This window comes from Pan paniscus, chromosome 15 (assembly GCF_029289425.2).
Source record: "Pan paniscus chromosome 15, NHGRI_mPanPan1-v2.0_pri, whole genome shotgun sequence".
Lineage (NCBI taxonomy): Eukaryota > Metazoa > Chordata > Mammalia > Primates > Hominidae > Pan > Pan paniscus.
This window is the reverse complement of record NC_073264.2, coordinates 31,934,811-31,952,583: the sequence shown is the minus strand read 5'-3', so window position 1 is coordinate 31,952,583 and position 17,773 is coordinate 31,934,811. Positions and strand designations below refer to the sequence as shown.

Genomic DNA, 17,773 nt, shown 5'->3' with positions numbered 1-17,773 from the left:
TTGTGACATTTAAAACAGGTTATCTTATTTTTAATTCTATTAGGAAACATCCTAGCATTGAACCTACAGTCTTTACCTTTTAAGAATTACATAATCTCTGCCGGGTGCAGTGGCTCACGCCTGTAATCCCAGCACTTTGGGAGGTAGAGGTGGGCAGATCACCTGACGTCAAGAGTTCGAGACCAGCCTGGCCAACATGGTGAAACCCGGTCTCTACTAAAAATACAAAATTAGCCGGGTGTGGTGGTGGGCGCCTTTAATCCCAGCTACTGGGGAGGCTGAGGCAGGGAGAACTGCTTGAACCTGGGAGGCGGAGGATGCAGTGAGCAGAGATCGCGCCACTGCACTCCAGCCTGGGTGACTGAGTGAGATTCTGTCTCAAAAAAGAAAAAAAAATTATGTAATCTCATTTTTATAGCTAATTGGCACATTCATTAAGAAATTAACTGGAATACATGTGTTTCTTCAGTACTATTACTAATATTTTGAAGGAATCTTCAATGATCTAGGTGTGTTCCAACTAAACAAATTATTTCTGCCCTATGGGAAAGTTCTACTGCATTCTACAGTCTCTATGAAATATAAAATGTCTGAGAGCCCAATTTTGCTCATTTGGGTACTTCCACTTTCAAATGCAAATCCATCATTGAGCCACTTCAGTTCCATCACATATTCCCTCCCAAGACTATGAGTCGTGTTAAAACCACTAAGACAATTTTAAAATTGATGTACACTGCATATATATGAAATGATAAAAACTCCTGACCGAGTGCACAGAATGTGGGCAATAAATTTATAGAAAAATACACCTCACAGAAGAACAGCAACCATAGACAAATAGCCCTTGTAAGGCTGAGACTGAATAAGGTATTTGTTTTATTAGAATCAGAAAGACTGAAAATAATCTATGGCTACAGATTGTTCATTAACCTAATTTACTATAGCCATTTATCTGAGTCCAGATTTTTGGCTTAAATAATTTATTCTGGTAAGCTATTTTACATTAGAGGATACATAGTTTTAACACAGATTCCCTCATTTCTATAGGTTCCTGGGTGTCAGACACTAACTGCTTGCTTATAGGATCTCTCAAATGTGGAGAGTAAAGGAATCTTGTATCTTTCAGTTTCGTCAGAATCTTAATCTTGTTAAATCCCAAAAAATTACTTAGTTTAAATAGGCAGTTTACCTTTAGTGGCATAAACACATTTATTTATTTATAAAACATTGTTATAAATGTCACGCTTTTTGGTTAATCTGGCAGCCTTTAAAAGGGGGGGGAATAGGCTGACATATAAACGATCACCTAGCATAATACCTGGCATAGTGTAGGTACTGGGATATGTTTATGAATTAGAAGAGATAATGGTCAAAATCAGAGCTTGAAAACTGAGTCTCTTCAAGACAATCCAAATTTTCCTAAACCACAGATAATATACATTCAAGTAATTCATCATTAAATGGGTTATGTTTTGTATTGCATTACTTGAAGCATGAAACTTTGTATTGCATTACTTGAAGCATGAAACTTTGTATTGCATTACTTGAACCATAAAAACTAGTTTAATAGCTTAAAGTAACAATGCAGTACATGATAATCACTATATAAAAGAATTACATGTTTATAATGCAATGATTTTGTTCTGATCATTTTCTTATAATGACTGAATGCTAAAGGCACAGTCACTGAAAAAACTTACCTAATATACTCCCCTTAACTTAGTATTTAGCACTGAATACAAAAGTTCCAATAGCTTCCATATAATTAGGGGGAAAATTTACAAATGCATAAAATAGAAACCAAGGTGAATTCTCATGCTGGTAATCAATCAAAGGCTTTTTACTTAACCCAAACAAAAAAAGTCACTTCCTCAAATTACAGAAACTAAAAATTACAAAGTATAAAATTGTAAGTTTCTGGTGAGATATTTTAAAGAATATCTTGAATAGTAGAGAATTGTATAAAAGGTGTTAAAGTTTCCATATTGGAAAGTGTTTAAAAACAATGAATATCAAACTAACCAAAACCATTAACAGTAGATGCATTATAGATCAATTTATAGTTTTCCTCAACATTAAGAGCAAGAGAAAACAGCCTTAAAATATACAACATTTAGGCAATTGCAATATTTAAGAAATATATGTACACATTTATAAAGATTTATAGCATAATTCTTTTTAAAAATCTAATGTAAGAATTATGCACTGGTTATAAAATTAATAAGAAAAGAACAATTATAATACCAACCATTTGACAAAATGACACTGCAGAAAATAAATAACCTACAGGTTTCTCTGATATTCCTTGACCATACAGATTAATCTAAAAATGCTAATAATGGAACATCCTTCAAACTAGAAAACATTTTGCAAAATAAATATTTATGCTTCACTTTAAAACATGAATATCCTAAATTATTTACACCATCTTATCACTAAGGCCCTGTCTATATATAAGTCAAATGAGGAATTGAAATACTGTTTTTAATTGTAGCTAACCCAAGTACACTGCCTCTCCACCTGCCACCCCCACCCCAACAAAGTATGTGTGTGTGACTTAATCAGCTTTAATTTCTACACTAGGGGAAATTAATTGCAACTAAAAACCAGAAAATAGCTTTAACTAGGTTTTATTGGTTTGTATTGGTTTTTAGCTGTAATAAAAATAAGGTGGATAAAGAAACAAATATCTTTTTATCAACATATTCGGAATAAAAACTGTATGGTGACTTTGGGGTTTATATTAGCTATTCAAACTCTTTGATAATTGATCTTTCAATTACTATTGGTAAGACAAAAAAATTCAACCAAAGCCAAAGAAAGGTCTTGTTTAATGTTCTTAAATATTTCAAGTTAAAGTAAAACAAATTTGCTAGGTATGTTAGTGTACAGATTGAAAAAGACATGAGGGAACAAAGAAAAGTACACTAGAATTATGTTTTAGTTTTCCTTTGGTATTAAGAGATATATTATCTCTTTCAAATCTATTCTGTTACTTAAAAAATATCAATAATTTAATGATTTTTCTTAAGAAGGGTGAGAATACAACAGCTGACACCTGCTTTGTGTATTAAGAAAAATATGGTTAAAACATTTTACTTCCCATAATGATTTACCTATCATAATGATTTACTTTCATGGAAAACTGAACCATTATATCATTTAAATATGATAATAGATTAAGGACATCAGACTTTGTTTTCCAATTTTTTCTTTTGTAGGAGTATAAATATGGGGACATGACTATGGGACTATATATTTTCACATTGTTAGCACTTTGTTAGTACAGTTACTTTTAGGTATTGTCTTTTAGTAGCATTATTAAAGTTAAAAAATAAAGGAAACAGAAGTAAAGAGTTTATAGAAGGATACACAGAAATACGGTACTTATCTCTGAGTGGTGATATTAGAATGGGTTTTTCATTCTATCCTTTTTACTTTATTTATACATTGCTTATATAACAGATATCATTCAAGAGCAATGAAGATAACTGTATAATGCTATGGCGTCAACTTACCTTAGCATACAACCAGCTTGATAATAAATAATGGTCAAATGGCCAAACCTACCAATCCACAGAGATCATTCAAATATCTACAATGATTATGGATCAGACATACAGAATACCAAACATAGGATACAAACAACAACAACAAAAATTTCCCATGATTAAAGCCAAGGCTTTAAAGAAGACACACTTTCTTAGGTATTTTCAACTAAATGTTATCCACCTCAAAAGTGTTTAAGCTCATGGAATGTCCATAGATTCCAGAAAATTTGTGCAATTCTGTTTTTTTTTTTTTTGAGATGGAGTCTTTGCTACATTGCCAGGCTGGCTGAGTATCTCGATTCTCCCACCTCAGCCTCCCTTATAACTGAGATTACAGGCACATGTGCCCAGCTTAATTCTGCTTTTTATATAATACTTCCCACTAGGCATAATCTAATTGCAGTGTGGGTCATCTTAATATAAATCAGTAATCTAAAAACATTTTAAACAACTAATTTGGTGACATCCTAGAAAAGTATGCATAGTAACACAAATCCCAGAATATATGACTCTGATTTATATAACAAAATTTAACCAATTAGCTTTTCTATTTAATGCTTTAAAATAAAATGAGGAATAATTTGAAAATTGAATAAACCTAGAAAAATTGTGGCATTCTATATGTAATCCTAATTTACAAAAAATGTGAGTAAAACAGTTTTTACTTTTATTAACCATGCTACCATACCTAAATAAAATCCATACAACCATTTTGAGAGTATTTATATTGAGGTTTATGAAGTATGTATATCAAGAAAATGAGAAATTATCACCAATTTTGACTAGTATGCTTTAACAAAAAAAACCTTTTTTTAGCCTAAGTGGCTATAATATTCCTTTATATTCATATCATAAATTTTATTAGGTCAAGAAGCTAACTAGTTTGTTCAAAGTGATGATGAAAAGGTTAGTGAAATAAAAGAGAGTTAACAATAGCAGCTTTTAAAGAAGCTTCTCTTTGTTCAAGGAAACATTTTAATGTCCAATGTAATGAGAACTTTCTTCCTTTTCTAGTCTTAGAGTGTTTCTTATGGTGAAGTCCATATTTTCTTGAAACTCTTTATATGTATTGGTGATGGGAATTGCTAAACAGTTATTACACTTGTTTCCAACAGGAAAATCCACATGCAGACACTCAATTGAAGGAGTGGGTTTAAATCCAGCTGGAGGAATGGAACTGCAACCAGTTGCAAAAATAAGAATGTCTTCCATTGTTGTTGTAGATTTACCATCTGAAAAAATTTACCAATAAAAGAGTAAAAGAAACAAAAGTAAATCCATGTTATATATTGCTATCATCACAGATTCTTCTCCAAATAGACTTGGAATACTGAAAGGCACAGACTCCCACATTTGTTTTGGGCAAACTAAATCACAAAGTCAGATGTAGTAACAGGCAAACAGTACATAAATGAATCTCAAAGTAGAAGGACTAACACAATCATTTAGTACAACTACTTATTGTATATAACAAATACAGACAGAAAGACTAAACGGTAAAAAACCAAAAATCTAGCTAAACAAAATTTCAACTATAAGTTAAATTCTTCTCCACTCTATCAGGCAGAATGATTTTACACTGCTAATGCTCAATGATAAATATCATTGTTATAGCCCTGACCAGTGGATGAAGAATAATTTAGTTTAACTTCAAATTGAAAATGATGAAATAGATTATTAGGATTAAAACTGTTCTATGCGGTGACAATAATGTTTTCTAGAAAGAATGCCTTTCACCTAAACTTATCTAGAGAAAAAAATTACAAAATATAAATTTACTCTGTAATCTTTTCTCATTATTTTTAACTCAGTCATATAAACTTGCTTTGAAATAACTTTCTTTTGTAAATATGGAGTTAGCATCTTAATATTCATACCAAAAGGCAAACATACACAAATAAAACCCCCAACAAATATGCTGAAACAAATATTCTGAGATCGTTAAAAGTAAAATAAAATATCCACATACCTTCAACAGCCTGTAAGTAACTGTTCCAAAACCCCAAAGCTTTTACATCAGGTAATGTGTGTACTGTAAAAAGCTCACTAAGGATTTTTGCAGAAAGACTCTCAGGTTTATGACACAGGATGCTACAAAATGCTTCTGGATAAGCCTGAATTTTCTCCAAAACACCAAGGGTTTTCAGACCCTGCTTAAAACTTAAGAGAAGAAAAATAATGAGCCAACATTCATACATGTGTGTTTGGTATTATATTAGGAAATATTTCCAGCATTTTATCTGGCATTTTTTCAAAACAGCTAATGATTTTTAAAAAACAACCAAAAAACCCCCACAAGAGACAATCATATTTTCAGATGTGAGGAAAAAGAGAAGATATGGATATACTACACATGATACTTTCAAATCCATAACAAGCAAATACATTAATATCAAATGAGTATTTTATGTACCTACATTATTTGGCTTTATAGTTTCAAAACTAACAAGTTTTTATTAGTAAGAAAGACATTAAAATCTGAAGTGTTTTACACTTCAAAGCTAATTATTATAAAAATAAAGTTTCCCAGATATTACCAAGAGTGATAAATCTTCATTACATAAAAATTTAAAACCCATGTATTGCTAAAAAGAAATTAAGATAAAGCAAATGACAGATATTTTATATGACAGAAAATTAATTTTATGCAAAGAATACAAATTCTTCTGAAAGATCAATAATAGGGAAAATGAACAAAAAATATATGATTAACAAAAGAAATGCAAGTAACAACTGAATATTTTAAAATGCACATTTTCATTAATAAGCAAAGAACAAACATATCATTTTTGCCTGACTTTCTAAATTTCCTATTCACCTCCTCAGATACTCTTTTGTATGTGAGTGGGACATGAGTTTTAGCATGCCAGGAGCAGAATGTTACGGTTTCAAATGAGTTCCTTCGAAACTCATGTTGAAATTTAATGGCCAGTGTAACAGCAATGGGAGATAGGGTCCTTAAGAGGTGATTAGGTCACAAGGGCTCCGCCCTCATAAATGGATTAATATCATTATTGTGGGAGTGAGCTCCTGATAAAAAGGGTAAGTTCAGCCTGATTTCGAGGGCACATCTATGGGTTGAGTGCTCACTTGCTCTTCCACAATGCTATGACACAGCAAGACAGCTCTCACCAGATGCTGAGCAGATACTGGCACTATGCCTTTGGACTTCCCAGCCTCCAGAACTGTGAGAAATAAATTTCTTTTCTTTATAAATTACCAAGTCTCAGGTATTGTTATAGCAGCATAAAATGAGCTAAGAACACACATATGTTTATCTGTTATCATTAAAAAGAAAAACAAATAATAAAAGAATAAACCACAAAAAAGTTGCCAAAATGGTTACTTCATAAAGGGTTGAATGGTGGACATAGTAAGGATGAAACCTGTACTTCTTTGAATATACTTTCAATATATTCTTATTATACATTTGACTTTGGAACTATACAAAACATTTTATATAATTTTAAAATAAAATGAAATGTTAATAAAAATTAATCACTAAAAATAAAAAATGAAAATGCAATTTATGCTCAATTTTTAGCCACACAGAAAATATTCCAATGACTTATAAGCACAACAATTTGATAATGTTAGTATTGTTATTCTGAGACTATTGGTTATGAAATGTGGAATAAATCACATGAAATAGTTGCTTCATACTTAAATTCTCCAGTGTCATTAAGAACTGGAATTCTCAACACAGGAAAAAGAAAATATTAAGTAAAAATCATGCAATAGAGAATCTGAATTAGAATTATCAGGACACACTCATAATGTATCTTTAAAAAAAAGTTTGATTAAAAAAAAACAAAATAGATTAAAATAGATTTAAAAACCCTTGATTTTCTAATTTGGGTTCAATGAAAAGGTCTAGATACCATGACCAACCCACCAAAACTAAGAATCTCTAGCATCCAGACTGTGGTTGTGAATTACCCATTTCCCATTAAAAATAACAAAGGTTCCTTAGGCTAAAATGTACAAAATGAGTCTGAAACACCTTGTGATACCATATAGCAAAAAAGCTTACAAAGACCATTAAGGCTCACATCGAAAGAATTAAAAACAACAATAATATAAAGAGACTTATACTGGTCCAAGACATATAAACTTCAGTAATAGTAACTATAAAGATTTTAAACACATCAAATATATTTAAATCTATGGATTAATGATACTACTTTTTTTTAAATGAACTTATCAGGTTTGAGATGATATCTGGTATTGGCTTTAAAATAATACTGGAGTCAATAACAAGAGTAGGATAAAGATGAACAAGACAGGCACAAGTTAATAAGTGTTAGATCTGGATGGTGATTACAGACTTTCATATGTGTATTTCCATTGTTTAAAAAAATTATAAGAGTGTAAGGAGATACATAAGTTGTCTAACTTAGACCAGTGTTCTAAACTAAAGGACAGCAGGAATCATACATACCTTGTTAATCAAAGAATGGTCAATATATGTATTACCCAGCAGATAAAAGGTACACAATAAATAGTTATTAAATGAATGCACAGAGACAGAATAGTTGGCTCATGTGGTAAGAGTTTTAAAAAGAATATTTTTTAGAAAAAAATTATAATCTGAAGCAGTGGTTATTTCTATGAAAGCATCATACATTTACACAATTCTTTTTTCATTTTTTTGAGAGGGAATCTTGCTCTGTCACCCAGGCTGGAGTGCAGTGGCATGATCTTAGCTCACTGCAACCTCCGCCTCTTGGGTTCAAGCAATTCTCCTGCCTCAGCCTCCCAAGTAGCTGAGATTACAGGCACCCACCACCACGCCCGGCTAATTTTTGTTATTTTAGTAAAGACAGGGTTTCACCATGTTGGTCAGGCTGGTCTCAAACTCCTGACCTCAAATGTTCTGCCTGCCCCAGCCTCCCGAAGTGCTGGGATTACAGGTGTGAGTGAGCCACCATGCCCGACCTACACAATGCTTATTAAATGATCAGAACAGTAATCATCCTAAAAAGGCTTAAGTTATTATTTAAAAATAGCATTTAAATTTTTTTCTGAGAAAAACATCTCACTTATTACCAAATATATCTCACATTACAAGATAATTAACCACTTTAAACATGTAATTTGAAAGAGCCATATATTAATAGAAACAACTTACCTTTCAAAGGGTGTGTGGACTCTCTGAATTACATGGTAGCCAAGTATGTCTTTTACTAACATATATTTATCACTTAATGTCGTTATAAGTCTGAGACATCCAATTAACTCAAGGTAGTTATAGCATTCATTTATTATTGACTTTAAGTCAGCTACAGTTGTTGCAGTATTTATCTGTAATGAAGGAGAAAATAGAGCCACTTTACCCATTTACTTTTGAGTGACATGCACATTTCAAATGATACTTGTTAATTTATACTCAAATTTCTTAGTACATATGGGTGCAGTGAAAGTAAACCAAGAAATATTCTTCTAGAATAAATGTCTGATCATCCAGTTCAACAAATTTGTCTATTTCTGCCTTCAAGAAATCCAGAGTATAATGCCACTTTACTACGTGAAACTATTTATAAAAAAGGAAATAACTGACATTGAAAAATTATATAGCACTAGGTAAGACTAGCTACTAGGGAGGCTGAGGTGGGAGGCTTGCTTGAGGCCAGAAGTTCAAGAACATCCTGGGCAACACAGCTAGTCCCCCTCTCTAAAGAAAAAAAAAAAAAGGCCTGGTGTGGGTGGTATACACCTGTAGTCCTAGCTACTCGGGAAGATGAGGTAGAAGGATTTTGAGCCCAGGAGTTGGAGGTTCAGTGAGCTATGATCACACCAATGTACTCCAGCCTGGGTGACAGACTGAGACCTTATCTCTTAAAAAGAAAAGAAAAAAAAAGAGAAAAGTTACCTAGCACTAGATAGGCAAGAAAGATGACCTGAGAATTCATGAAAAAGAATATCAGCTGAGAATTAAAAGATGGACAGAATTTTATCAAGAATATTTTAGTGAACAGCATAAACAAAGAAATACTTGGCCATTTATGTGCAAGACACTTTCATACAGGTTAGCTCTTAAAGGTACAGATGGAAAAAGTTAAAAATAGGAAACAATCCATTAACAGAAAATTTACTTGCAATTTCCTTTTCCTAAAACATTCTTAGAGATTTACATGACTTCTTCTCATTCATTCAAAATCTCTGCTGAAATCTCCTAAGTTTTTCATGACTATTCTGCTCAAAATACTATCTTTACACCCTGTCGGAGTAATAATTGGGTATATGTTGCCTCATCCCTGCAAACCCTCAACCCTGAGTTTCAGCTGGGCACATAGCCAAACTTTTGCTGCAGCTAGGTGGGGCTACATGACTGTTCAATGGGATGTAAGTAAAAACAACATGTCAAACTTCCCTGCTCTCAACTTCCACTTTTCTCCTTTAAGAGCAAGCTTCAACCATGTGGATGAAAACAATAATGCTAAGTGTTACACGATAATGAGAGGAAGGAACTCAAGTCCTTAGACGGTTTTGTAAATCACAACTCTATCTCGAAAATAGAGGGCCATCTGTATAAAGGGCCAGATAGCATTTTATGCTTTTCAAACTATATGGTATCTGTTGCAGCTACTCAACTCTGCCACTGTAGTGTGAAAGCAGTCAGATCAGTAGCAAATGGGCATGGCTGCATTCCAATGTAACTATTTACCCAACAGGCAACAGGCCAGAACGTGACTTACAGGCCATTTTTTGCCAACTCTTACCCTAAAATCTAGACAATGGATTTTACAGAACAGTAAACATCTGCCTTGTTTGAGCCACTGTCTTTCTGGGTCTATGAGATACAGAAGTTTAGCCTAAAACCTAACTTATATATACTCCAACCCTTATCTATCTCCTTTTATTCTGTTGTATGTATGCATGTATGTATTTATGTATATATTTATTTATTTGGGATGGAGTCTCACTGTGTTGCCCATGCTGGAGTGCAGTGGCATGATCCCGGCTCACTGCCACCTCCGCCTCCTGGGCTCAAGCGAGCCTTTCAAGCAGCTGGGACTATAGGCGCGCGCCACCACACCCGGCTAATTTTTTTGTATTTTTCGTAAAGATGGGGTTTCACCATGTTGGCCAGGCTGGTCTCGAACTCCTGACCCCGGTGATCCGCCCACCTGTTCTCCCAAAGTGTTGGGATTACAGGCGTGACCCACTGCGCCCGGCCATATTCTGTTTTATTTAGCATTATAATACATTTTACTACGTGATGGCATATTACATTTGTTGTTTATCTTCTGTGTTCTCTCTTAATGTAAATTCCAAGAAGGCAGATACTTTGCTTCACTACTCTATCTTTAGTAACAAAACAGTACAGAATACATAGTATTTCTTAAATAAATGAACAAACACTGGATAAAAAGTACAGAAACTGGAGTAGATAAAGCCATGAAGAGAGGTGAAGGTCTTAAATGCCCTAATGAAGAGCTTCAACTTCGTTCAACAGGCAATGAGAAGCCATTGGGGGATTCCTGAGGAAGAAAGCAATATGGTCAAAACTGTACTTTTGGAAGAATCATCCCAAATAAGAATATTAGAACAACATTCTAATTGTCTAAGCCTAGGGAAAATTTGAGTTTGGTAAAATAGGCACACTAGAAACAGGAAGGAAAGGTTGACGGTAAGTCAGTCTTAGAGGCAGGTGACTTGACATATAACTGGAAAATGGAGGAGTATGAAAATGACTCTCCAGGACAGCTTGGAAGTAAGAAATCTCTTGGAAAGAAAAGGCAAACAGGTAAAAACACAAAAAAGCCCCACAAAAAACAATCAAACAAAAAATTCTGGGAAAAATACTATTTTTATCTTAAACATGTTAGACTCAATGTGCTAGCAAGACCCAGGTCTTATCTGTATATAAAAGTCCGGGGGCTCAAAAATACAGGTCTGTAAATCACTCAGAAAGATTACAGGAGAGAAGAAGCTCTCCAAATAATAAAGAATGATGACTGTTAAGACAACACTGAAAAATGCTAAGTTTCAGGGGTAAGAAGAAGTAAGAAGCATTAAAGAAGAGAGAATCATCAGAAGCAGGAGGAAGTACAATATTAAATAAAATATTGCAGAGAAATTCTAAGTGGTAATTGCAGAAGTCACAGCAGATGAAAAATTAGAAAAGGCCTTTGGACATGGATATTTAGATCCCTGGATATAAACTATGAACTAGCTAACTTGAGACTGGTGGTAGGGACAGAAGCCTGATTACAAGAAATAAATAGGAAATACGAAGTAGAGACAATGAAGCTTAAATATACTTTTTTTTTAGTAAAGAGGGCACAAAAAGAAAAACGAAGAATTAAAGGGTCAATTTAAAACATGATGTTAGGATAAGCAGTCTTAGGGCAAATAAACAGAATTGTTGTAATACACTGTAGCAACTCACACTTCAATAGTGCTTACTCTGTGATTTAGAAACTGAGGTTTAATTATTATTAAATTATTTGGGCATATTAAGATTAATATGCCCAAAGTGACACAACATATAGTAGTTATAAGAGCTGGCATTCAAAGTAAAATCTGACTTCCGAGCCTGTGCTTTTTTTTTTTTTTTTTTTTTTTTTGAGACAGTGTCTCCCTTTGTTGCCCAGGTTGGAGTGCAGTGGTGTGAGCTCAGCTCACTGTAACCTCCATCTGCCGGGTTCAAATTATTCTTGTGACTCAGCCTCCAGAGTAGCTGGGATTACAGGCACATGCCACCACGCCTGGCTAAGGCCTATGCTTTTAATCATTAAACAACACTGCCTGTTAATTGAGACAATGGATAGAGTATGCTTAAGTATGAGGGAGGTTAAGGAAGAAAAGTTAAATGGCTTGCATTGTCTCAGTTTTTAAAGCAGTAACATGTTGGCAATGACACTTATATGGCATTATGATAAATGAGTGTTTGTACATGTGACATGTTTAGTACAGGACCCATTATAAGTGCTGAATAAATGAATTATTTTTTGGTGGACGCATTAAGTCCTCCCCGATCCCTACCACTTGTTTCCCTTTGGAAGAAATTCAGCCTAGTCTTTCTCTCCATCAATCATTCATACCTCCCTATAGAAGGAAGGAAAAGTATTCTAACTGGTAAGCCAAATCCTTCCTCTCTTCAGATCCATCGGCCTGCATCAAAGTGCACTTTCATCTGCTTTCTAGCTTGCAATAGGGAATCTGCCTCACGTTGTCTCTAGCAAGGCAGGCAAATCCATGTATTTCTGAGGAGTATTCACAAGCCATGGTGAACACAGACCAAAATCACATTATCCAACTGGTTTTACCAACATTAAACCTGGCACTTTAATCTCCAGCCATCTGACTTTTAAAACTATCTTTTAACTGGTTCAGAACTCCACTGGTAAACAGAAATATACGTTTACAATCCCTAACTCCTTCATAGATAATACTATTATTTTATTGCAGATCAGTCATTTACATTAAAAGATACCTAGAATGTAGTGTGCATTTTAATGAACAGATACATTGCTTACCCTGATTATAATCTGTGCCACATCAAAGTCTGAAACATCATCTAAAATTGGCTGGGTATTTTCTGGTCCATAAACAAGGCAGTTAAACAAGGTTTTAGAAAAGAAACCAGGTGAAGGACCACCATGAACTAAAGAAATGGCAAGCATTTTGCCAGCTTCATAGTAAAGATTCTCTTTCAGAGCTGTAAATACAGATGAAAATATATCAAATACACTTCTATTATTATAAGATAACCATCATTTTTTATATTAAAAATTAGTCCAAAAATCTAAGCATTAGATAAATATAATTCTTAGAAGCTATCATTATGTAGAAAATATAGATCTCACCTAAAATATAAAAAAAGACACATTTTTCTGAATATAAAGTAAAAATCTATCGTAGAAAACATATAACACAATAAACCTACCACCATAATAACCACTGTAAACACTTTGGTGTACAGTCATGCACCATTATAAGGATGTTGTGGTCAAGAATGACCAAATACACTAAGGTGGTCCCTAAGATTATAATGAAGCTGAAAAACTCCTATGACCTAGTGATGTTATACTGTCATAGCACAATGCATTACCTTTTGTATATTCAGATATACATATACTTACCATTGTGTTACAATTGTCTACAGTATTCAGTACAGTAACATGTTATACAGGTTTGCAGTCTAGAACCAATAGGCTTTACCATAGAGCCTCGGTGTGTAGTAGGCTACACCAACTAGGTTTGCGTAAGTACACTTTATGATCTTTGCACAATGATGAAATTGCCTACTGACACATTTCTCAGAACATATCCCTGTTACTAAGTGACAAATGACTGTATTTGTACCTCTTTGTGTATATAAATATAAAAAGTTTGACTTATGCTTTATCCACTTATTATATTGTAAACTTTTTATCATACTACTCAAAATTACTCAAATCTACAGTTAATAAATGCATTTAGACTAACTTACAGATGTACTATAATGCAAACCATCCCCCTGGCTATCCTGGCTAAGTGATATTTCTAACTTTATGAGACATAATGTTACAGTCAACATACTCACATATTCTTGTTTATATTTATTTGATTAGGATTCCTACAGATGGTATTAGTAGGTCAAAGGATAGGAACATTTTTAAGGTTCTTGATCTATATCACTAAATAATCTTTCCCAAAGGCACAAGTTTACTCCTAACAGTATATGCTGTCTTACCTTACTGTCAGAGCTTGAATTAAAATTGTCATTTCAAATGTATTAGCAACTTTGATGTGCCAAAACAAGTAAATTTTTCCTTAATTTTTAAATTGTTGAAAGCAACTTATTAATAAGTGACATTAACAATACCTGTGTAATAACCTTACAAGCTACATATTCATAGTCACATTTTACAGATGAAGAAACTGAGATCCAGAGAGAGTAAGTAATTAAGGATGTAAAGAACTAGATGTGTACAAACTTGAATTCAGATTCTGTGATTTAAATTCACGTACTCTCCACCATACCAAAGCTGCCTTGAGTTAACATTACTATTTGGAAAGTTTTTTCTTTATTTTTACATTTTATTTTAAATGGAGTTTATAATTAAACTGTGTGAACTATACAGAGTAAAAATGATGCTTTAGGCAATGGTTAGGATGTTTACAGAAAATATAGTAGGAAATTCAAATGAAATGAAATGCCTTCTCATTTTCTTTTGAATTTCCTATTACAGCAAAAGTAGTATAAAAGCCCCTAAAAGAGAATGCCAGAATTACCCACTGTTTTGAGATGCCTGTTATAATTACCTTAAGTTCTCACCAATAGTAAAGACAGAAAACTATCATATACATAATTGTGCAAAAAAAAAAAAATATTGCAAACAAAAGTATACTGAAAAATTGGTTACATGTGGACCAGGAAACTATGTTATAAAAACTCTATGTTAACCGCAAATTCCAAATATACAAACAGGAAGAATTCAAATAATCATCCCCATTTGGCCACTCTAGTAAAATGAAATTAGAGTTAAGATAAAGTTACACTTAATTATGGATTATTTTAAGGAGAATATTGCTATAAAGAATGTATATTCTTAAATAAAAAATGTTTCACCACAAAATTTACTTTTTAAACTATCACTCCCCCTTCCCACTTTCCTGTGATTCTATCAGTAGTTTATTAACAAAGTGAACAGTATATTTAGAACACAGGTATTAAATATCAATTCTAACCAGCTATCTATCTCTTTTTCTATACATGTGATATTTGGTATATACAACAATAAATAAAATAATTACCTTGAGAATTTAGAGACAAGTTCTTTGACAAGGACCCTTCAAACAATGATGAGTTCTCAAGATGTTGCATTAAGAGACTCAGAAATTCTTGCTTTGATCCAGGATGCTCACTTCCAAAATTATCATTTTCAATAACATATGCTACTTCAATTGCATATGAAGGATTAAAGTTTCGATTTCTGAATGCATCTAAGGCACTATTCCAGATATTGGCTTTGTTGATATATAATCTTTTAGTTTTTTTTTTAATTTGGAATCCTAACTCTATTAATAGTGTTGATACATTTCTTCTAAATTTGCTGCCTTGCCTATAAAACATGAATTTAAATATAGAGATAAGTACTTTAAAGTACTTTATGTGAAACAGCAGTTATATAGCCAATAAAACAAGACGAGGGGAAAAAAAGATTAATAGGATATTCTTCCCCAATTCCCACCCAAAATTATAACAATTGCTGCTACTAGAACCAAAAACAGTTATTTGATAATCTTAGTTTTAAATTCTTGATTCCTCACCCCAATCTTTTACCAAATTAGAATCATGTACAAGAAAGTTGATAGATAATTATCTCAAATTTGACCAACCAGTGAATTCTGGTTTAAGAATCAGAATCTCAGGCCAGGCGCGGTGGCTCACACTTGTAATCCCAGCACTTTGGGAGGCAGAGGCAGGCGGATCACCTGAGGTCATGAGTTCGAGACCAGCGTGACCCACAGGGAGAAACCCTGTCTCTACTAAAAATACAAAATAAGCTGGGCGTGGTGGCGTATGCCTGTAATCCCAGCTACTCAGGAGGCTGAGGCAGGAGAATCACTTGAACCCGGGAAGCGGAGGTTGCGTTGAGCCAAGATCGCGCCATTGCACTCCAGCCTGGGCAACAAGAGCGAAACTCCGTCTCATAAATGAATGAATGAATGAATGAATGAATAGAATGAATGAATGAAGCAAGCTCAAACTCTCACCTTCCTGGCTAATGGCTATAATTAACTTTCTTAATTGTAGTTTACTTCACATTTACTATGTCCTTTTTTAAAAAAAGCAAATGTAATCTCTCCTTACTATATAAGAAAATGTCTTTGAGAGATTACACAATATATTTTAAATCATAAAGTCATAATTAACAGTAGAGCTAATATTATAAACAGAATTCACAATTCCTAAAATAGTACCTTTTAGTCTAGATCAGTAAGTCACAAAGTGTGCTCCCAGACCAGCAGCAGCAGCAGCAGCAGCATTACCCCAGAACTTGTTAGAAATGCAAATTACTGAGCCCTACAGCGCACCTATAGAATCAGAACCTGTTGGCATGAAGCCCAGCAATCTGTTTTAACAATCCAAGTGACAATATAAACCAGCTCAATCACTCCTTCCCTCAGTTTCTCCATCTGTAACTGGAATTAATGTTCTCAAAAATAATCTTGTTTTGGGCAATGCCCATGGATCATTTTCCATACCAAGTATGAATCTGTCCCACCCCAAGACGTTACAGTGCCCTAGTGTGGGCCAGGTTTTGCTTTTTCTTTTTTCTTATGATCCTCTCTTCATTAACTCATGTTGAATAAAAGCCAAAGTCCTTTGGAAGTAAGATAATTCTTCAAAAACATAAAAAATGCATTTGCTTTTTTATAGCAGGTTGATTCCTTGCTCCTGCCTGGATCAGGGGAATGCTGATGCTATTCTTCTAAATATGACTGCATGTTAAAGCAGGAGCAAGAAGTCAAGCTTCCCTGGTGTAACATCTTTGGAAATCTCAATATTAAAATTATTTTAAAATAATGTGAACATCTATTTTGATACTAAAAGTATTATAACAATATTTGTAACAGATTTTTCAGTAGAGCTAACACAAGTGGCATAGTAAAACAGATATTCTTCACATTTTGAAAGAGTACTTAATATTCTACCTGTCTGCAAATCCAGTTATCAAATGTTTTCACAAAAATTCTCTTTACTATCTTCTAAGGTTTTAAACTTGAAACTTTTTAGAGACAAGGTCTTGCTGTGTCACTCAGGTGAGAGTATAGTGGCATGATCATAGCTCATTGCAGCTTGAACTCCTGGGCTCAAATGATCCTCCCACCTCAGCGTCTTGCCTAGCTAGGACTACAGGTGCACACCACCATACCTGGCTATTTTCTTAAAATATTTTTGTTGAGACAGAGTTTCGTAATATTGCCCAGACTGGTTTTGAACTCCAGGGTTCAAATGATCCTCCCACCTTAGCCTCCCAAACTGTTGGGATTACAGGTATGAGTCACATGCCCAGCCTGAAATTATTTTTAACAAGAAAGTATTTCATCATGCTTAGCGACTAATTTTCTACTTCTTCCCTATTGGGTAAAGCAAGGCTCTAAAAACTCTTTTGCAAATCTATATAAACTTAAAAATCTTAACTACAGCTGAACAAATACCCAACATTATAAAGACGTAAGTCCAGTCTTATTTAAATGTTTAAGATTTTGAAAGTAACTTA

General features: G+C 33.7%; 1 protein-coding gene across 6 annotated transcripts in view; it reads right to left on the bottom strand.

Moving 5' to 3' along the window:
* Window positions 1-1,544: 1,544 nt before the first annotated feature.
* Window positions 1,545-17,773, bottom strand: part of G2E3 (G2/M-phase specific E3 ubiquitin protein ligase) — a 60,451-nt gene continuing 44,222 nt past the window's right edge. For all 6 annotated transcript variants that reach the window (XM_034937380.3, XM_034937382.3, XM_034937381.3 and 3 more), the window contains 5 exons: window positions 15,300-15,607; window positions 13,037-13,218; window positions 8,683-8,855; window positions 5,521-5,711; window positions 1,545-4,783 (listed from right to left, as the gene is read on the bottom strand). In XM_034937380.3, coding sequence (XP_034793271.1) covers window positions 4,527-4,783; window positions 5,521-5,711; window positions 8,683-8,855; window positions 13,037-13,218; window positions 15,300-15,607 — 1,111 coding nt within the window. In that variant the 3' untranslated portion in view covers window positions 1,545-4,526. The remainder of the gene's footprint in view (window positions 4,784-5,520; window positions 5,712-8,682; window positions 8,856-13,036; window positions 13,219-15,299; window positions 15,608-17,773) is intronic.